The sequence below is a fragment of the Magnolia sinica genome, chromosome 8, assembly GCF_029962835.1.
Source record: "Magnolia sinica isolate HGM2019 chromosome 8, MsV1, whole genome shotgun sequence".
Classification (NCBI taxonomy): Eukaryota; Viridiplantae; Streptophyta; class Magnoliopsida; order Magnoliales; family Magnoliaceae; genus Magnolia; species Magnolia sinica.
This window is the reverse complement of record NC_080580.1, coordinates 11,766,064-11,786,504: the sequence shown is the minus strand read 5'-3', so window position 1 is coordinate 11,786,504 and position 20,441 is coordinate 11,766,064. Positions and strand designations below refer to the sequence as shown.

General features: G+C 43.3%; 1 protein-coding gene across 1 annotated transcript; it reads left to right on the top strand.

Moving 5' to 3' along the window:
• The first annotated feature begins 1,871 nt into the window (after positions 1 to 1,871).
• Positions 1,872 to 13,106, top strand: LOC131254130 (uncharacterized). The gene is made up of 15 exons (XM_058255136.1): positions 1,872 to 1,989; positions 2,548 to 3,094; positions 3,251 to 3,314; positions 3,402 to 3,551; positions 3,726 to 4,139; positions 4,957 to 5,087; positions 5,178 to 5,286; positions 5,924 to 6,069; positions 6,174 to 6,247; positions 6,356 to 6,473; positions 6,579 to 6,759; positions 6,899 to 6,965; positions 8,711 to 9,819; positions 10,805 to 11,134; positions 12,552 to 13,106. The coding sequence occupies exons 2-15, from the start codon at positions 2,580 to 2,582 to the stop codon at positions 12,822 to 12,824; spliced, it is 3,681 nt and encodes a 1,226-aa protein (XP_058111119.1). The 5' UTR covers positions 1,872 to 1,989; positions 2,548 to 2,579; the 3' UTR covers positions 12,825 to 13,106.
• Positions 13,107 to 20,441: the final 7,335 nt, after the last annotated feature.

Here is a 20,441-nt window from a genome sequence, read left to right as displayed (position 1 = left end):
CCGTTGAAACCTTTTTAAGGGCCACCGTGATGTTTTTTTTTTTAAACCATCCAACCTATTCATAAGGTCATGTAGACGTGGATGAAGTGTAAAAACAAATATCTGCTTGGTCCGAAAGTTCTCCAGCTCCTAAGAAGTTTTTAATGGTGGAAGTTCAATCCCCACTTTGTGGTCCACTTAGTCTCTGTACATGCCTCTTTTTTGAATCATGCCTTAAAATGATTTGATAAAAACAATGAACAGAGTGGATAAAAATATTACATCACGGTGGGCCTCACAGATCCCTGCCCGGACGGATTACCGTTCTGGCGGGGGTAGGATGCAATCCTTGTCCTATTAAGGGTGTGTTTGGATTCACGATTTCGAGTGTATAGTATCGTATTAGTGGGATTGATGGGACATGTCCCTTATTTGGAAACGAACGGCGGGCGACGCATTCAAAGCGTGCGAATACGCCCGAGAATCACTTTGCATCATCGATGGGATTGTACTGCACAACCGGCCGGACGTTCTGTTAGACGTAAACAGGAAGAAAGCATTTTCTTCTTTTACCGTGTTGTTGGTAATGCTCAGTATGACCGTCTTTTGACAAATCCACACTGTCCATCATCTTCCTCTCGAGATTTAAACCATGAATGGTGAGTTTGATCATCCGATGATGTGGCCCACTGAGACAATCAAGCTGAAACAACAGCCGAACGGTCTTCTTTTGATCATTGTAGCGATCATGAGGAAGTATATGACCATGAAAGGTCAACATGATTTTGATGGGGTTTTCTCTCTCTACTTAATGAATGGTTTAGATCCACCTTTTACTATATGATGGTGGCCCACAACGAAAAGATGAAACTTCTGTTTCGCAACAAAGTCGACGTACGTCGACTCTGTGAAGTTTGATAGCCCACTTATTGAAGCTTTTTGGAAAATCCACTCTGTTCATTGGATTTAGGACGAAAAACCATCCGGAAGAGAGTGCTTTTGGAGTGAAATTAGCGTGGCCTATGAGGGTATTTACTCCGCCGTCTATTTCATGTTTAACGGTTGAGATTTTGCAATAGTTTGCATAGAAACGAAAGGACACCTACGCAAGGGTAATGCCCACCCTCTGAAGTGAATGAACGGCTCGGATCATTTAATGGAACAGTGAGTGGGCCCCACTACACGCACGTATATACATCATGTGACCCTTATCCGATCGTTTCCAAATATTGATCTGACATGAAATTGTATACGTACTAGAGTAATACGTCCTATCCAAACATTGGTTAGTGACACGTCTCCGCTGGATGTATTCTGAATATCGCCCAATGTATACATAAACAGTACCGGATACAATACAATACAACCAAAATGTAGATTCAAACAAGCCCTAAGTTTGCTCGTAAGAACTTGTTTTGTGGAATCGCCGCTCAGACACTTGGCAGGGCAGCTTGGCATGTATAACTTAAGAAATCAAATCCGAAAATCATGATTGTCCCACAGATTATATATGCCAGTATTAAAATCTAGTCCGACAATGGGTGGACCATTAGCATACAAAAAATATGATCAACAGAGATCAATGGTCCAGATTCAACATATATGCTGTACAACCTTATAACGAAATCAGCCTACTATTTTTATTTATTTAAAAAAGAATAGATATCCGAATTGGGAGAACCAACTTAAAAACGAACTGGATCTTTTACACGTACCCCAGGTTTCCACGTGTGAGAGGTGAGTGCCGAATAAGTGCACTGCTCGAATGCATTTTGTATTCTGGCGGGAATTCGAAGGCGGACGTGAAGCAGCTATTCAATGAGGTTTGCTGGTGGAAAGAATCCGCAGCTATAAATAGACGGGCCGACCTTAACTTCGGCATTTCTCACAGTTTTTTCAGTTTCTTCTTCATTTAAAGCAACCTACCTCCAGATCTTCTATTTCCTTCAATAAGAAAAGAGCTGGTAGAGAAGAAGTGATGCTATAGACGGAGATTCCTTCATAGCTAAGGTATTGCAGATGGATCTGATGATAAATCCGGCCCTGTTTCTGTGATTTTTGCGGTTCTGTTCTAGTTTATTCATGATTTTAGATTTCTTCTTATATTTTCAGTGAAATTAGGGCACTTTCTGTAATTTGTTGCAAGATCCATGCTTCTAGTTTTCTTTTCATGTTTTCTGTTGAATTTTTGTGGAAACTTTCAGTGAAATTAGGGTTCTTTCTGTAATTTGTTGCAAGATCCATGCTTCTAGTTTGATTTTCATGTTTTCTGTTGAATTTATGTGGAAATTTTCAGTGAAATTAGGGTTCTTTCTGTAATTTGTTGTAAGATCCATGCTTCTAGTCGATTTTCATGTTTTCTGTTGAATTTATGTGGAAACTTTGAATTTATGTGGAAACTTTCAGTGAATACGGTTCTCCCGATGGTGTTCTTTCACTGATTTCATCTGATTTGTTCCGTTTTGTAATTTGTTCTGATTTCTTGATGGAATTTCAAAAATTTCGTCATCTTTCCTATTTTCTAATCTGTAGTTGATTCGATGCTTAGTCCTGCTGAATCTGTTTCAGGAAATACCATAATTCAATCTGAACAGCTCGAGATGGTGTTATCTTTCGAGAAATCGGATCTGATCCCCTGCTCCTCTGTCAAAGATGAAGATCTTCTGTTTTGCGATGATGATCGTCTTCCAGATCTGCAAATAAAGGAAATTGATGAGATCGACTGTGAGAAAAGGCTCACTGAGTTTGTTTGGCGAGACGACAAGGTTCGGCTCGTTTCACTTTTCAAAAAGATCGCGGAAAAGGCACTAGAGAAAGCAGATCTAGAAGAAACCGATGGAGAGAACCTTGTAGAACCTCTAGGTTCAAGGCTCCTGCATCTTGCCTGCAAGCTCGACTCGGTCGAGTGCGCCGCAGCACTTATCGATGGAGAGGCAGGGATACCGGCGCATATTAACAAGATGGACGGGTCCGGACGGACGCCACTGCAAAACGCTGCGGAAATGAATTCGGTAAGATGCATAGACCTTCTGCTGCGGAAACAGGCAAGAACAGATCTTAGATCGAAGGACGAGAATTCTCTGCTCGCTATCGAGATCGCGCTCGCGAGCAAAAGGTATATCGAAGTTCGGGTTTTTTTTTTTCCTTTTTTACTTTCCTTACGTAAATTTTCATTTGAAGGAAAATATTCTTGAAGTTTTTGGAAAGGCAGATTTTCGGTATCTTTATTTAACCGAATTTCCGGTATTATTTCGGATATATGAAATTTTAGGCTGCAGGTGGTTTGGACACCGAACGATTCTGTGGAAGAGCTGGTGGTTCTTCTCGGCCAAAGGGTTTGTTTTATGAAGTAGATGAGAAATTCGCATGATCTAATTTCGCTGACATTTCTCTCCTCTACCTTTTAATTTCTATGTGAACAGATTGGTAACCGGCGGGACCATAGAAAATGTAGTCCGCGGACAGCAGCCATGCGTGGCCCCACCTTCCTCGTGGCTGGAACTGTCAATCTGATGGGCCGCACCGTGGGTGGCACTGTGGGAAAATATTTCCTTGTTTATCCAATTCTACTTGTAGATTGTAAACCAATGGATCTTTTTAGCTGTCCAGATTGTATGTTTTGAGCCATCCATGGTTAGTCACATCTGATCAACGGTTCTGATGATGGTGAAGGTACCAGCGGACTACAATTTCGAATGATCTGCTGGATCGTTTCTTTTAGAGGTTCTTTTTGTTAGGAGTGAAAGGTTTTTTTGCAGGATTTGAGGGGTGTTGAGATGTTGGCGGAGGGTACGAAGGATGTGGCAGAGGTAGCACGCGTTATCGCAATGGACGGTAAGGTGGCAGGGTTGGCTGCTCTGCTCATTGTCAGTGAAGAGAAGGTTAACGCGGTTCTGCCCTTGGAAGTGGGTTCGGCCGCAAGGACGGAAGCGTCGTTGTACGAGCAAGTGATTAGGGAGGCGATATCGCTCGGTCGGATGGGAGATGCACGGCTTGGCTCCAGCAGCTACAAAGCCTCCTCTGATTCGACTCGGAGTAGTGATTGTGAGATGAGGAAGCTATTGCTCTGCGAGATGGAGCTGCTGCAGCTATTCGGGGCTGTGGCTCGAGGGAGCTGTCAGAACAGTAGGATGACGTCACCCCTGATCAGCGCTTGCCAGGTGAAATACTTTTCCAGTTCGGTTTCCGAGATTTGCTAGCAAGGATCTCTCATTCGGCCTCACAATTTATGATCCAGACCGTTCATCTATAATTTGCTACCATAAATGATCGGTACGGAGGTGTACCAGTCCAGTCGATGAGGTTTCATCGTCCATACAAAATAATCTTAAAATGATGGCTCACTGTGTCAGCTCCTAAATATGGACGAAGTTCTCCAATCAACGAGCTTCATCTCCGTGAAGGCCATGTACTAAGGGACTTTCTAGATAAACGGTGTGGATAATGAGTTCGAAAGTTGGGCGAGCCTGCTTTACCGATGGTTTGATGGCAAGACTCTCTGTATCGTTGCTTTGGCACCTCGCCTCGAGGCGTGGCCTCTTTTATTGTTTACGTAGTACCGCTTGCTTATCAAATATCAGCAATATAAAGAAAAGTGAATGAGCCTTTAGAATTCGGAACATTTCCCTTACCTGATCTGCCCGGTGTTACAGTTCTAGAGATGCAACAGTAATGCGTATACTCCGCGTGAAGGTTATGCTTTCATCGCGTTTGAAGCCCATTGCCTTTAGCCCATCGATGTTGAGCCGTGTCCATGTGGTCAGATGATCTAACCGTCCATCTGGTGTGCTGCACCCCTGACTCTTGCACAGATTTGACAATTTTCCAGCACCTGATTTAATGTTTACAGGCAGGAGTATACTGGCTATTGGGCAGTCCTTGTAGTGGGCGCATCTCATTTGCACATAACGTTGTCCCCCTTCGTAAATTTGCTATAAACGCTGAATTTTAGTATCTCCATGTGTCGTATGTTTACAGGCAGGAGATGAAGCAGTTGTGAAACTGCTGCTTAAGACGAACCTAGACGTGAACGATACTGACTGGGACGGCAACTCGGCACTTCATTGGTGCCTCAAGATGAGCTCCTGTTCACAGGAGTCAAGGCTCAGGTAAGTTTCCGTTCTCAGTGATCGTACACCCTTCTCCTTTACCTTACTACTACGTCAGAGCATCATTGCATGGTATTTTACTGGGTCCAGGATTGTGTGGCTCCTTGTGAGTCATGGGGCTCGGGTCTACCACAAAAATATGTTGGGGCTGACTCCCCTCCATGTGGCTGCAGCCAATGGCAATTCTCAAGCCTTACAGGTATGCTGCTAAGCGGTCCAATCCATCCACCGAAGTTAATTATCAGAGATTTGTTAAATACACACGTGTGCAAGAGCTGTACATATCCACACTTGGGTACATGTGTCACAAAATAAGATGTGTGTTGAGCTTTCCCTCAGGTGACATACACTATTTAGATCTCCTAGCATAAAAATCAAGCAATTTCACATCTCAGGTGAGTCACGACGTATCAAAAAGAAATGGATGGTTAGAAAAATTTCTAACTGTCAGCTTAGGCTCACCCCAGGAATGAAATTGTTTTTTTTTTTTTAGTAACGTTGTTCATCTATTTGTTACCATCGGAGAGTAGAGACCCATGCATGAAAAAATCACTGAAGTCGTATGATCCCATTGATTGAAGATGTTTGACCTTCCGATGTTGACATTTGGCTGGACTTTTCTAACCGTCTTGTTTTAATCCCCAAAAAGTCCTAGTCGCCTGAGACCATCCAACTTATGTGGTATGTCCATGCATATGACAGTATGGCTCTCACGTGTATAGTGCGGGATAACCATCTTGAATAATTGACTGCATCGTGGGCTTTTTGTAAAGCCTCCCTTGGATCTCCCATAAATCTGAACTTGTTTTCCTGTTCCTTGTATGGGTTTCTTTAAGATTTTCCTGCTTCGAGATCCAGCCTCGGTCGATATGGTTTCAGAAACAAAAGAAACTCCTCTCTTTTTGGCTGTGAAAAACGAGTCCATGGAGTGCGCTCGGTTGCTCCTGAGTTTTGGAGCAAATACCCAAGCCCTCAATCTAAGGTTAGAACAACATAACCCGTTCTTCCCTTGAATCTCTCTCTTTTGTGTTTTAACTACATTTCCTACCTTTAAACAACTTCCGTCATGCTCTGTAACTTCTTCAGGAGAGAAAGGCCTGTAGACTTGGCAAAGTCACAGGATATGCGATTTATCCTTTCCTCAACGAACAACGGCTTTTGTATGTTAACTACATCTTATATATAGCCCCTATGAAATGTGAAAACAGAAAAAGAACTGTTTTTTTTTTTTTTTTTTTGAATTCTTATTCTGGATTTTTAATACTTAGGGAACCGTGCAAGCCAAATGGAAGAGAACGCTGGCTGGAGTCTGATTACCGATGAGTCAAACGCAGATATGTTCAGAGGATATCTCGAGGCGAAAGAAAAAGCTACCTCGCTTGAAAGGTGATCACCTCATCCATGTCCTAAGTATGAAAAATAAGCAATCTTTCCCGTCCGTAATGACAGGAACTTGGCCGTTCTATTTGTCCGACAAATTCACTACTGTAGATTTTGTGCAAATGAGAAGACGGAGCTCTGCCGATACTTCGAATCTCCGAGTGGGTGCGTAAGGGGCGCCAAGTGCTACTTTGCGCATGGGGAGGCGGAGCTGAGACGGGCCAAGGTTCTCGGACCGCCCGAACTCAAGCAAGGATCCCTGCCACAAGCAACAGCAAGGAACGTTAGAAAGGTCAGCGTTGACAACCGATTCAGCGGGCCTAGTTCTTACTTGTAAAAGCACCTTGTACAAAATTCCAAATTACTCTTTTTATTTCTCCAAAAATGATTAATTAGTCTTTTTATTTTGTACATTTCCTTGGGATTACCAGGCACGCGGGCCCGAGGACCTCGTACGGAAAATCTTTGTTGGCGGCCTCCCACCTTCGGTTGACTCAGGTGAGAAAAAGACGTAGTACTGCCGAATAACGGCAATTGAGGGCATCGTGGTCCTATCTCCAAGAAAAATAGAAAGAAAGAAAGAGTACAAAGATGGTTCTGGATGCCTCTTTAAGAGGACAGTTTAATCAGGAAACGGATTGGCTACTCCCCCTGCCACCAGCCCGGTGGCTGGTGGTCGGTGCTCTGTGGCCCCACCACGAAGTATATGCTTTATTCAATCCGTTCTTTCATTTTTAAAGATCATTTTTGTGCTTGACCCTAAAAATGAGAGGGATATAAATCTCAGGTGGACCCCACCACAGGAAAACAATAGTGATTGGATATCCACCATTAAAATCCACCTAAAGACCACTGTACTGTTTATTTGACATCCAATCTGTTTATTAGGTCATAAAGACCCAGATCAAGGTAAAAACAAAGATTAACTTGATCCAAAACTTTTACAGTCTCCAAAAAGTTTTTAATGATCAACTTTCATTCAACAATGTTTCCTCTAACGTGGTTCACTTGAGATTAGGATACACTTCATTATTATTATTATTTTTTGTGTTTCATAACACAAGATGATCTTTAAAAAAAATACATGAATGGCTTGGATGAAACACATACGTCATAATGGGGCTCGCAGAGCATCGACCCCACCATTGGCTGGTGGCGGGGGCAGTAGCCAATCCATTTCCGTTTGACCACTAGACCATCTCAGCATGGGAAGCGGACTGGTCAGTGTACCTCACACTAGCTATACAGCTGCTGTACTACCATCAGTAAGTTCCGTGGGTATGATGATGAGGTATGTGTTATATCCAAACCATCCATCCATTTGGCGAGTTCATCTTAAGGCTTGAGACGAAAAATAAGACAGATCTAGCTATAAAGTAGACCACACTGCAAAAATTAGCAGACGATTAAACATCTACCATTGAAACCCTTTTCGGGTCACAAAAGTTGTGGATCAATATGAAATTTGTTTTCCCTCTTCATTCAGGTCTTTGTGGCCTTATAGACAGATTGAATGGAAAATAAACATTATGGTGGGCCCTACGATTTTAACGGTGAAAATCAGTATCTCCGCTGCTAGTTGTGGTGTGGTCTAGATGATATTTGGATATGATTCATTTTTTGGACAGTACTTTAAAATGATCTCTAAAAATAGATGAACAGTGTAGATATAATAAATACATCACTGTTGGGCCCATGTAACTTTGATCTCCTTTGAACCGTTCGCACAACTCGGAGCTCGAGGAGCGTCAGTGTTGGTCCTCGCACGGCACGTACCTACAGCAGCTATAAGCTATATAGCTGATGTGTTGTACACCAGCCAATCCGCTTCCGCATGGGGCACACGTTCACGGACGCGGACTGCGTGCTGACAGCCTCAATAGCGAGGTGGCTACTGAGATTGATCTGTGAAATAATGTGTTTTATCCGAGCCTTCCGTCTATATTACATATCATTTCAGAAAATTATCCGAAAAATGAGGGATATCCAAATCTTGAGTGGACCACACCACAAGAAAACGGTGGCGATTGAATGGCCACCATTAAAAACTTCCCAGGGCTCACTCTAATGTTTATTTGTCATACAACCTGTTGATTAGGTCGATCACACCTTGATTCAGACAAAATAAAAATATCAGCTTAATCCAAAACCTAAAGGATTGGGGCATGTGTTGCGTCGTTTCCTTGTACTGAATAAAAAGCTATAGGCTCATCTAACGTTTTGTTTTTACTCTTGTATGCCAGCTTACCTGAGGCAATTCTTCGAGAGGGAGTTCGGACCCGTAGAAGACTCAACAGTGATCGCAAGCCAATCCGGCGAGCACCTACAATCTCGTGGCTTCGGCTTCATCACATTCAAACACGAAGACTCCGCCGCCGCTGCTGTTCAAGCCCACTACGTCGCCATTTTGGGGAAGAAGGTAGAGATCAAAGGCGCCGTTCCTAAAGTCGTATTCCCATTCGACCTCTCAAAGCCACCACCTCGCCAGCAACAGCTAGCCCAAGAGCAGCAGCACCAGCAGCCATTTGACCCCAGAGAAAAGCAACCGGCAGACGATGGAAGGATTGATTCCATGTCCTGGGTCGAGAAGCTCATCTTTGGCAGTACCCACGATCAACCGAACAAAAACCCAACCCCTGCAACCGGCCCCACAGGCGAGGCCTCCGCCCTTCCGCCTTGGGTTGCGACTTTCAGGAGATGGCTCCCGGCCTTCCTTGTAGAGGTGTCAAAACGGCTGAAGGAAGGCGAGTGCTACCCTCTCTCCTCTCTCAAGGGTGACTTCAGGGCCACGTGCGGCATGGAACTCGACCACGCCTCCCTTGGCCACCTGAAGCTCAGCGACTTCATGCGCTCCTTCTCTGGGATCTGCAAGATGAGGATTGTTCCTGTTGGGAGGGGGCCCGCCACCCACGTTGTCCTCCTTCCCTCCCTTCACAACACCCTCCCGCAACTGCAGAAGCTCCCACCACCGCTGTTATGCGACTCCGAGGTTCCTCTCAAGCCCGATCGTTCCTATGCAGAACATGCGCCCAAGACCAATAACCCAAATATCCTGCAGCTCATAGATCACGATGAAGTCGAGTTTGGGATGCTTGCAAGCCCGTCGTATTCGGCTGACTGTGGCGGAGACTGCAGTGGATTTGGAGGGAAGGGCTCAGCCGAGTTGAGCATGGACCGGTTCCTTAGCTTCCTGCAGACAGACCGTTCCTTTTTCACACCGTGGTGCACTCCGAGTGGGAGGGCGGAAGGCCGGGAAGAGGACAAGCAGCCGCGGCAGCAGCTGTCGTTCGCGGACGACAAAAGAGAAGACCATCCATTCTCATTCTTTTCTCGCCAATGGGACTACTACGAGGTGAGTATGGAAGAAGAGGAAACGCGTTGGTCGTTCCGTGTGAATTCAGGGGGAGTGTTTCACTGGCTATTTTCGCAGCCCATCCCATCTTTGATCCGGGAGAATAGCAGGAATTGAGGGCGACAACTGCGGACAGCTGCGACCCTCGGAACCAGTGGTGTGAGTGGAACCCTGACCGTGGGACCCACCTCGATGTATGCATTGTATATCTACGCCGTCCATCAGCTTTGCCGGACCATTTTATGGAGTGGGCTCAAAAGTGAAGCTTTGGATCTGCTTCACTTTTCTACTTTTTCATGTGGTGTGGTCCATCTGAGATTTGGATCTGCTTCACTTTTGGGCCCGTACTAGAAAATGATCTGGCAAAATAGATGGAAGGCCTAGATATAAAATGCATACATCAAGGTGGGCCCAACGGTCGCATCCACATCGCTGATTCTGGGGTTGCAGCTAAGCAGCGCCGTCAACTGCCGGGCTGGCCCGAGCTGTCTCGGGCTAGTAACAGAGGCCTTGGTTAGGGCCTATCCTTGGTAGAAAGTTTTGAGAAGCCTATGCGTGGGCCCAATCCGTTTATTGATCAGGTTCTGAAATTTCGCCTATGCTGACAGGCCCGTTAGTCTTGGGCGTGTAACGAAGGCCTAAAATTTGTATGGGCCTGACTGTTTAAAGCATAATTAATAATTGTTTTGGGCCTGCACCTGCGTCTTTCAAAATTTCGATTAGGGCCTCACCCGAACCCGATTAGGAGAATTACGTCGGGCAAGGGTCCTAGGGATGGTCCTGACGACAAGGCCGTTGCCTTGTACAGTGATTTTGGTCACCCGCTTTCGCAGTGAGGCCCACAATATTAGGATTGAGCTCATGCATTCCACGTCCACAATAGATTTATGCATGCGTGTCATCTACTATTTTCCGTCAGACTGCCTAAATCTTATGGTTAATTTCCTTCAAATTCTAAGGAACTAAATCTACCCTGTATTCACAGAACTTGCGGAAGAATAAATTGTCCGAGCATGCTGGCAAGGAAGGCTCAATCAACCGCCAAAGCCAGGACAGGAGCAGCAGCAACTGCCTGCTGTGCAAGGAGAAGAAGGCCCTATGGGTCAACATGCCCTGCGGGCACAAGGTGCTGTGCGGCTCCTGCAAGAGCAAACACATCTCATCAGGCACGTGCATGCAGTGCCACACCATTGTGCAGTGTGTCCTCTTTGCGCCATGGGACACCCCACGAGTGAGGGGGCAAGCCCCCGCCGAGCAAAACTGCTCCAACAAACCTTGTCCGAGCTTCTCGCCGTCGGATCAGGATTGCCTCCAGGTACGGTCCACGTAAGGCCCCTTTCGTGAATGTGACGAATTTACTCCAAATGTACTGGGGCACATGTGCAAGATGGCTCTCACTCGAGTAGGCCCCGCCATGTATATGCCTACGCGGATTGCCTCGTGTGGCACACTCCACCGCTGTGGCAAAGTTCTGTGGGCCCCTCCTTGATGTACGTGTTATATCGACACTCTACATCCATTTTTTCATATCATATTAGGGTACGACCCCAAAACGGCAAATCCGAAGTTCAAATAGACCACACCACGGAAAGACCCCACCTTTGAAACCTCCTTTCTACGGTGTGGTCCACTTGAGCTTTGGATTTATCTCATATTTGGGCTCATGCCCTAAAATTTTTCAAAAATGATCTCACAAGATTGACGGACGGTATAGATATAACAAATACATCATGATGGGCACACGTAACTTTGTCATGTCAACACACCATGCATATCCTCCGCAGCCAAAAGATTCATCAAGTTCGCCCCATGTATATCAAGAAATGGACGCTTAAAAGCAAAACCAAATGACTGTCTACATATACACGTGGCCTACTCGATAACTGGATTAGACTAGTCGATCTACCTAAATTCCCTGAAACTCAAGGCATATCTGAATTAAAAAGCACCCTGGACAACTTGACGCAGGTCTTTAATTAAAAGTGAAGATTTCATTGCATGAAGCCCGCATTTGAGCATGAAGCCCGCATTTGACATACAAGGCTTTTGCGTTGGGCCACATCAGGGTTACATTGGCCTCTACTAACCTATTTACTTGCGATTTACGTAAAGAGGACAGCAAAACTTGACCTAACCCACCAACCCAAATCAAACTCAACTCGTAAAGTTAGGGGCCAGGTCAACTGATTTTCTGTGTAGGTTGGTTTGGATTGTGTTTTGCCAACTTGAAATTAAACAAGTTACATTTAGATTTAATAGGCCTGACCTAGGGGGGTTGTGATAAAGGGTTTGGTTGCTGTAATTTGGTTATAATATGGGGTTTGATTTGATATTAGTTAAAAGTTCTAAATATTTGGTTAATATTTTTTCATTTTTTATTTTTTTAATTAAATAGTTAGAGGTGGGTTGGAGTTAGGCTTGGGATTGGGTTTGGGTTAACCCATTATAGATTATAGGTATATAACTGGATTGGATTGGGTATAGGTTAACCCATTATAGGTATATAACTGGATTGGGTATGGACTAACCCATTATAGGTAGGTCGAGCCCGTTTGATGAATCTATCCTTGTTTTGAGCTGACCTTAACTACTGCCAACCCTACAGACAACAGAACGTGGGGCACACGTGCCACATTGGCAAGGGAAACAGGACTTACTTTGGCAAGAATTTTGTGAGTTTCCATAACAAGGGCGCGCGATAAATTGACCTCTCCTTTTAAATCCGTGTGCAGAGATCGCCATTAAACACGGTGCCAGCATTCGGATGCCTAAAGGCAACTTCCGGCGCCCCAACCAGCGATGAAGAAGGAAGCTCTCTAAAAGGAAGCAGCGGAGGGTCCGGTTTCACGTGCGTGGTTTGCAAGGAGAGGAAAGCCGTGTGGGCTAACGTCCCTTGCGGCCATAAGGTGCTATGCAGCGCATGCAAGAGCGGACAGCTGATGAGGAGCGCCACGTGCATGATTTGCCATTCTCACGTGCATAACCTCATCTCTCTCTACGAATAATATCGCATGGGATGGGTCTGATGGTTGCAAGGTGAGTGTGGCGCCCTTGGGTAATTTCCCCATTCTTTTAACTGAACTCGTGGGTTTTTCTTCTTCCCCTCCCCGTGAATGACCGAGGGAAGAAATGGAGGAGAATCGAGCTCCTCCGATTTTGGTGTGTGTTCTAGTGTTTTCGCTTCTCCTACTGTAAATCCTTCTTTTTGGATATATGATGACGTGACCGACGGATACAGAATCCGGCCTTTTTAAGTAACTAACAGAAAAAGTGTGTTCGTTTTGCTCATGTCGCGTCTCACAATGACCAGCATGTGTCACCACATTTGGGCCCGCATGTAAAATGGAATGATTGGTGGTCCATGTTTATAGGCCCTAGCCTAGATGGGCCACAAGTGATATGGCTGAACAGGTAAAAACATCGGAAAGAAATTCGCCACAAATCAACCAGGATCGTCCTTCCAGCATGAATACCGAACGGTAGGTTGTTCGTAACAGCAACCAGAGGATGGTTGGCTCCGATCATCAGATGGCATCTGCATGTGTGTCCCATGAGGCAACGCATAAAAAGGTGGCGAGCTTCGGTACTTTGTCATTGCGAAGGGTCACACGGATACGGATGTAGTGTAACTAGTAACTGGCGAGAAATTGTCCACGTGCCTAAGACCTCTTATCTGTTACGGATCATGGGCCCTATTTTATATGCTCTTTCGTCAATCATTACGTTAAAACAATGCTTATTTGTGGCCCACTAAACTCGATGTTTCCCAACTAGACCGGAGGGACCTCGTTAGTGGGTTCCTGTGGACACCTGTTAGTAGAGCTAATGGGTGGGAGACCATCAGTTTGAAGGGCCAGGGCCGGCCCATGAATGCTCTTTTGAAGCCTGCATTTCTTGGCCCGATAATAAATGGGCTGGGACAGTGTTTGTTTATGAAACCATGCGTGTTGGGTCTGGCCTTCAATTAGAACGTTTGAATAATAAACAGGGTCGGCGTACGCCTGACAAAACAAGCCTTCACAGCACGTCCCGACCTTGCCCGGCCTTCATAAGCATAAGTCCAGCCCATTTGCCCTGCCATCGCCCCTTTCTACATTTTAGACACATGGTCCGTGCATTTTAAGGCCGGTTCCTCAGCAACTGTTGTAGGAGGATCCAATCATCATGTGAGCCCACACCATATAATAAAAGAATGAAAAACCACACAAATCATATGATAAACTTTAAACGTTTTACATGCTTATTGATAATTTTTGTAGGTTAAGCTTAATGATTCCCCTCTATTTATTTTAGAGAGAGAGAGAGAGAGAGAGAGAGTCGAGGAATATATATGTATATTTTGTTGGCTTTTGATGGAAGAAGTCTACTGTTGCTTGGTTGATATTGAAGATAAAGCCACGTGAAATGATGTAAAAGCCGTTGAAATTTAGGGGTGTGGAATCAGTGCTGTCAACGGCTTGGGGTCAGGTCGGTCCCATAGTACCCGCACCGGACTAACTGAGTTGGGTACACGTGAAAAAACTCACAATCGGTTACCAGGCCAAAAATGCTTCTCTTGAAAGAACTGCTCGATATTGGATAAAGAACAAATCTAACATATGAGTGTAGACTTGGATTATAACTAAATATTATGGCTAAGAATTACCGCTACTCTTAGGATAAGTTGAGATAAAAGATAAATAGATAGATTTGATTGATTGTTTGTTGTGTTAAATTGGTTGGGGTTTCCTCTAATAGATTCTTCTTTTATTTATAGAGTTCTATTATAGCTTATTCTTCCAGATCATTCATCCATTACTGCAATAGTTACAATAGTTGAAAAGCTTTTTTTTTTTTTATAAGATTCTTCTTTCTACTACATTTCTTCTTCTTGATGGTTCCTCAATTCTCTTGACCAAGCTCTGCTTTGGTCACTAATCGTTCATTTGCCACACATCGCCCTCATTGCTTTCATTGGTCGTTTGATGACATGTAGTATTAATATGCAACTGAACTATTGCCACGTAGTCTTCCAGATACTTGTCTTTCTTGATATGTTTCCCTCTTCTTTTTCGCTTCTGAACGCCTCTCGGTCGCTCGTTTCACTTTTGGACGCCTCTCGACCGCTCGTTCCACTTCTGAACATCTCTCAGTTGTTCGATCTACTTTTGGACACCTCGCGGCCGCTTAGTCGGCTTTTGGATACCTCGGCAGCACCTCCTGGATGCCTCTCAACCACCTTGTTTACTTTTGAATACTTCTTAGTTATTCCCTATCTTATCATTCTGCCAATTGTGATTCCATAAAAAGCACTCGAAGTATCTTTGAAAATCTTTAGTATGCTATATCTTTCCCTTGTTATAACTCATATCCTTTCCTATTGAGTTTCCTAAAAATGGATATAAATAGGGTACAATAGTTCCTGCTCTTGAATACCCAATCCCCATTTGATTGAATTGAGGTAAGCTATAGGTACCCATTGGATCTTTGGATTTAAATTTCAATTTGGATTCAAGAAAAACTAAGACCATTTTTACATGGTTGGGCCAACCCAATGGATGGATTAGATCGCACACATTTGCGCCACTTTGACATTTGTATGGTGTGTGGGTTAGGAAACTTCACTTTATTGCTAAAATCATTAATGCATATAAGATGTACATAATTATACTATTAAAATTGACTGGACCCAATCTGAGAAGAATTTAAAATAAGTTCATCAAATGGACTTGAACCGAACCATTCACCAGATCTAAAAGGTGGGAATTGAACATGACCAATTCATTTATGGGTGGAAAAGGTGGGACCCAGACCCATTAAAATCGGGTCAAGAAGTTGGGTACCCATTGACAGCCCTATATGGTATTTAGTTGAAGGCTTCCATGAAGCATGATATCCATGTTGTCTAATGTCTTAAATATGTCTGTAATAGAGTTTGTCAATGCCATCGATAAATGCTTAATCTCATCGAAAAAATTCAGAAAAAATCCTTATTGATTGTTAGGTAGTTTTGGGGGTTGCTACTTGATATCATCAAAGGTTCTTAATTTGATGTCATCGACTGGTCCTCGATGCTTGTCGATGCCATCGAATGTCCAATCGAAGCCGTGCGCAGAACTGCGTAAGTGCATGATTTGTTTCCTATTCCGGTTGCGGTAGTATATATATCGAGTGTAATCAGGATTAGGATAAGGATTATAGTTCTCTAAGACGTGCATAAGGGTTTGAGAGGGTTTTGAAGGGCAAATGCTATGACTTTTCCTCTTGGTGCTTTGATTAGTAAGGTTTCATCTCTTGTAACTTCGTTTCTCATAGTGCATTATCGTTTTGTACCGTGGTTTTTTTCCCGTAAGGGTTTTTCCACGTAAAGTTGGATTGTTCTCTGGTTGGATTTGGTTATGCTATTGTGATTACTTTATTTAATTCCTCTTTGTGTGCTTTCGTGAGTCCCAACAAGTGGTATTAGAGATAACGTTGGGAAGCAAATTGAATCTGAAGATAAGGTATATATGGCATTTAACATGAAGTTCGATGTAGAGAAGTATTTTGGGAAAAATAACTTTGAACTATGGAAGGTGAAGATGAAAGGCCTTCTAGTTCAATAAGGATTAGAAGATGCACTCATTCGAAAACGATCGGAAACTATGAAAGAAGAAGAGTGAAACAAGTTAAATAAAAAAGCCAATATCTTAATCCAATTTTGTTTATTAGATGAAGTCCTCTACAATGTTATGAGTGAGAAGACTGTGGCTGATACATAGGCGAAGTTAGAGAACATCTATGTGAAGAAGTTTTTGAGAATCGTTTGTATCTGAAGCTACAATTGTTCAATCCGAAGATGGTTGAGGGTCTGATGTTGGGACCCATCTTAGTAACTTCAATAGGCTTATTTGCAAATTATTGAATGTGGATGAGGCGATGAAGGATGAAGATCAAGTATGTATTCTATTGAATTCTCTTTCAGAATCATATGAGTCGTTCAGAGACTCTCTGTGTAATGGTAGGATGACCAATAGTATTGAGACCATTATCTCAGCCATTCATTTGAAGGCGGTGAGAAAGAAGAGTGGTGATGTGGGTGCTTCTATAGATGCATTGGTTACGATGGGGAGAAATTCTTAGCGAGACAATGGATTTTCACGGTTGAGATCTAAATTCAAGGACAATGGCAAAGGCAACCTAAAGTGCTGGAATTGTGACATGATAGGACACATGAAGAAGGATTGTCAAAATTCTATGAAGAAGGATTATCAGAATCCTAAGTCTAGGAAGGAGAAATCAGAGAGTTCTTCCAGAGAAGCCAACACTGTGGAATCTAGTATGAGGCGAGTGGTAGTGATGTGTTAACCTCATCAAAATCTAGGTATTTAAGCGATGAATGGATTGTGGATACATAGGCTTCGATCACATGACCCCTTATAGTAGTTGGTTCACTAGTTACAGTGAGTGCGATGGTGGTCAGGTGTTTATGGGCAATAACAATACTTGTAACGTGGTTAGTGTTAAATCGGTGCACATCAACATATTTGATGGCATGAAGCATATCTTGACCGATGTGAGACACGTTCCTGAGTTGAGAAAGTGATATCTCTGGGTGCATTCGAGGCACTTGGGGTGCAAATTCACCGATTTTGATAATGTCCTTAAGGTTTCAAAGGGGGTACTTGTAGTCATGAAAGCATAGAGGAATGTTAACCTTTACAGGTCAATCGAGAGCACTTCATTAGGTGGAGCTACAATGTTTGTAACGGATTTCACGTCTGCACGTATATGGCATGAGCGCGAGTAGGGCATGAAGGTACTTTTTGACCATTATTTGATTCTAGTTTTTAAAAGCATTGATTTTAGTATAAGTGAGCATTGCATATATGGTAAACAATCAATGTTGTCTTTTAAGTCTGTGAAACATATTTGTAAGGAAATTCTGGATTATGTGCATTTTAATGTACGAGGGTCGTTGCCCGTAGTTTTTGTTAGAGGATCGTCATGGTTCATTACATTCATTGACGACTATTACAGAATGACGTGAGTTTACTTTCTGAAAAGTAAATCTAAAGTTTTTACCAAGTTCAAATAGTAGAAGGCGATGGTGAAAAAATATTCTGAGTGAAAGGTGAGAGTGTTGAGGACAAATAACAGTGGGTAATTCACTTTTGAGGATTCCAATCATTTTTGTAAAGATAAAGGGATCGTGATGCACAACGTAATCCACCACACACCAGAATTGAATGATATAGTTGAGTGGATGAATCGGACTCTCTTGGAGAGGGCCCAATACATGATGAGTAATGCTGGGTTGGGAAAGGAAATGTGGGCTGAGGCTATTAACAGGCTTGCTACTTGGTGTATCGGTCCCCTTCTATAACTATTGATTGTAAAATTCTAGAAAAAGTGTAGAGTGGTCGACAAGTAGATTACTCGGGGCTGCGAGTATTTGGTTGCAATGCTTACTCTGACGTATCGTCAATTGAGAGAGATAAGTTAGACCAAATAGTTAAAAAGTATATTTTTGTTGGCTATGGTAGTAGCATGATGGAGTACATGTTATATGACCGGGTCACACGGAAAATCATCCTTAATTGTTACGTCAAATTCGACGAGGGATCCTTTGTTCCGTAAGGATGAGCACAAGGAAGTGAAAAAGTTAGTTGTGGATATTTAGATAGATAGAAATGATACACAATCTGATACTGAGATGCAGACAGAGGTACAGGAGTAGGTAGAGTAACGACTTATGAAAATGAATCTACCAAGGGATCGTAGGTTACTAGTGAGATACAAGGATGACTCGAATGTTGCATTTTTCTTCATTACGGATGATGGAGATTTGTCTACTTTTAAGGAGGCTCTTGATGATGTAGATACTGAAAATTGAAAAGCGGCGATGCATGACGAAATGAACTCCTTTTACAAGAATGAGATGTGGGAATTAGTAAACCTTCCTATCGGCCGTAAAACGATTAGGTGTAAGTGAATTTTTAGGAAGAAACATGATAAGAATAAGGCAAAGTTGGTAATGAAGGGATATATTATAACACCCCGGGTTTTCAGGGGCCGTGTAGGAACTAAGTCCATATTCCCAGATGTCACTTATATTTTAATTATGGTGATTTGTACATAAATCAGTTTAAATGAGCAATAAAGAAATTGGCTAGAATATAAACCACAACCACAACTAATCTACTGAAATAAATGCGACTAAGACATACAAGTCTATACGAATATCAAACGGATCGCACAAGGCGTCGCCCGACAAAATTTATCTAAGAAATGCCCAAAAGAAATGGTGTGCTAGATCTCTACTCAATAACCCATAAACAACCCGCACAGTCTACAGTGATCCATCCATAAGCTGAAAGTAGGAAAGCTCCTTTTCCCTTTCCATGCTCACCTCACTCGGCTCGTCGAGCTCCGCCTCACCTGCATTTAGTAAAGGGTCTGGTTGGTGTTTTAAAACACCTTCCAAGAGTGGGAGTGAGTAGCTAACTCAGTGGTTACTATTAGCCTTAAGTTACAACAAGCATCAATTATATGACAAATTTAATGAAAGACATACATTCATAGATCCCTAACTAGTCTTGTTAATGTATATGCATGTATTATGATATGATGCATGACCTCGCAACAACACCCCGTCAAGCGACTTCGTCTAACGATCACGCATGACCAACACTCCTTCATTGCGACTTCAACTGCCGAGTCGCTAACCTAACTAGGGCGATGTGATCGTGATCATATTAACCGAGTTTTTAATTAATTTCGTTCATCCAGGAGATTGGAAAAACTGGTACACGCCACGTATCATTGCCCTCAACTGGTTGCGAGGCTAAGGCCCATCAACGTGCGAGGCCAGGACCCCACAATCCTTGATCCTATCGGGTTCTCCATCCCTGATTTCAAGCACATGGGGAGTGCTGAGAATAGGGATCGCTTGCGGTCACTATGGAGAGACTCGTCACCCCAGCGTAGGCCGACAGCTCGGACACAGTGTCCCATTCCACCATGCCCGGCTCTCGAGTCAGTAGATCGGTTTCAAATGGTTATTAATAAGCTTTAGTGGTTGTAGAGTGTTTCAAGTTCCATACAGGCGTGAGCAGACATGGCTAACAAACATGGTTGGTTAGTAAGTGAACTAGACCGTGTGAGTTTAGGCGAGTACGTGACAGAGACACCGAGTATAAGCGACCCCTATAGTCAAACTACAGTCGCCCATTCGCATCCGCCCAAATCCGTTGGTTTAGCCGCAGGATGGTCCTACCAACAGGACTACCTTCTCCCACCTCAGTTTCCTGACCAACCTAGGGGTTTGATGACATTCAATAATATTCCAACAATTCCGGATTCATCTTCTAACACAAGTAAAGTCATGCACTCATATATCCAACATAAAAATTCAAATTTTTCTACAATGCAACTACTAACAAAATACGACATTAATGTGTGTGTGTTGAGTGGGGTTACCGAAGAGACCAAGAACTATACATCATTCATAGGACAAACATACAACAAAGATTAATGCAATCAATGAAGGTTATACTAAAATCATGTATGGGATGAACATGCCACACTAAAATTAAACCCAATCATATTAAAGAACAAATAAACAACACTTAACCATTTCAGGAAATTTAGGGGGACCTATC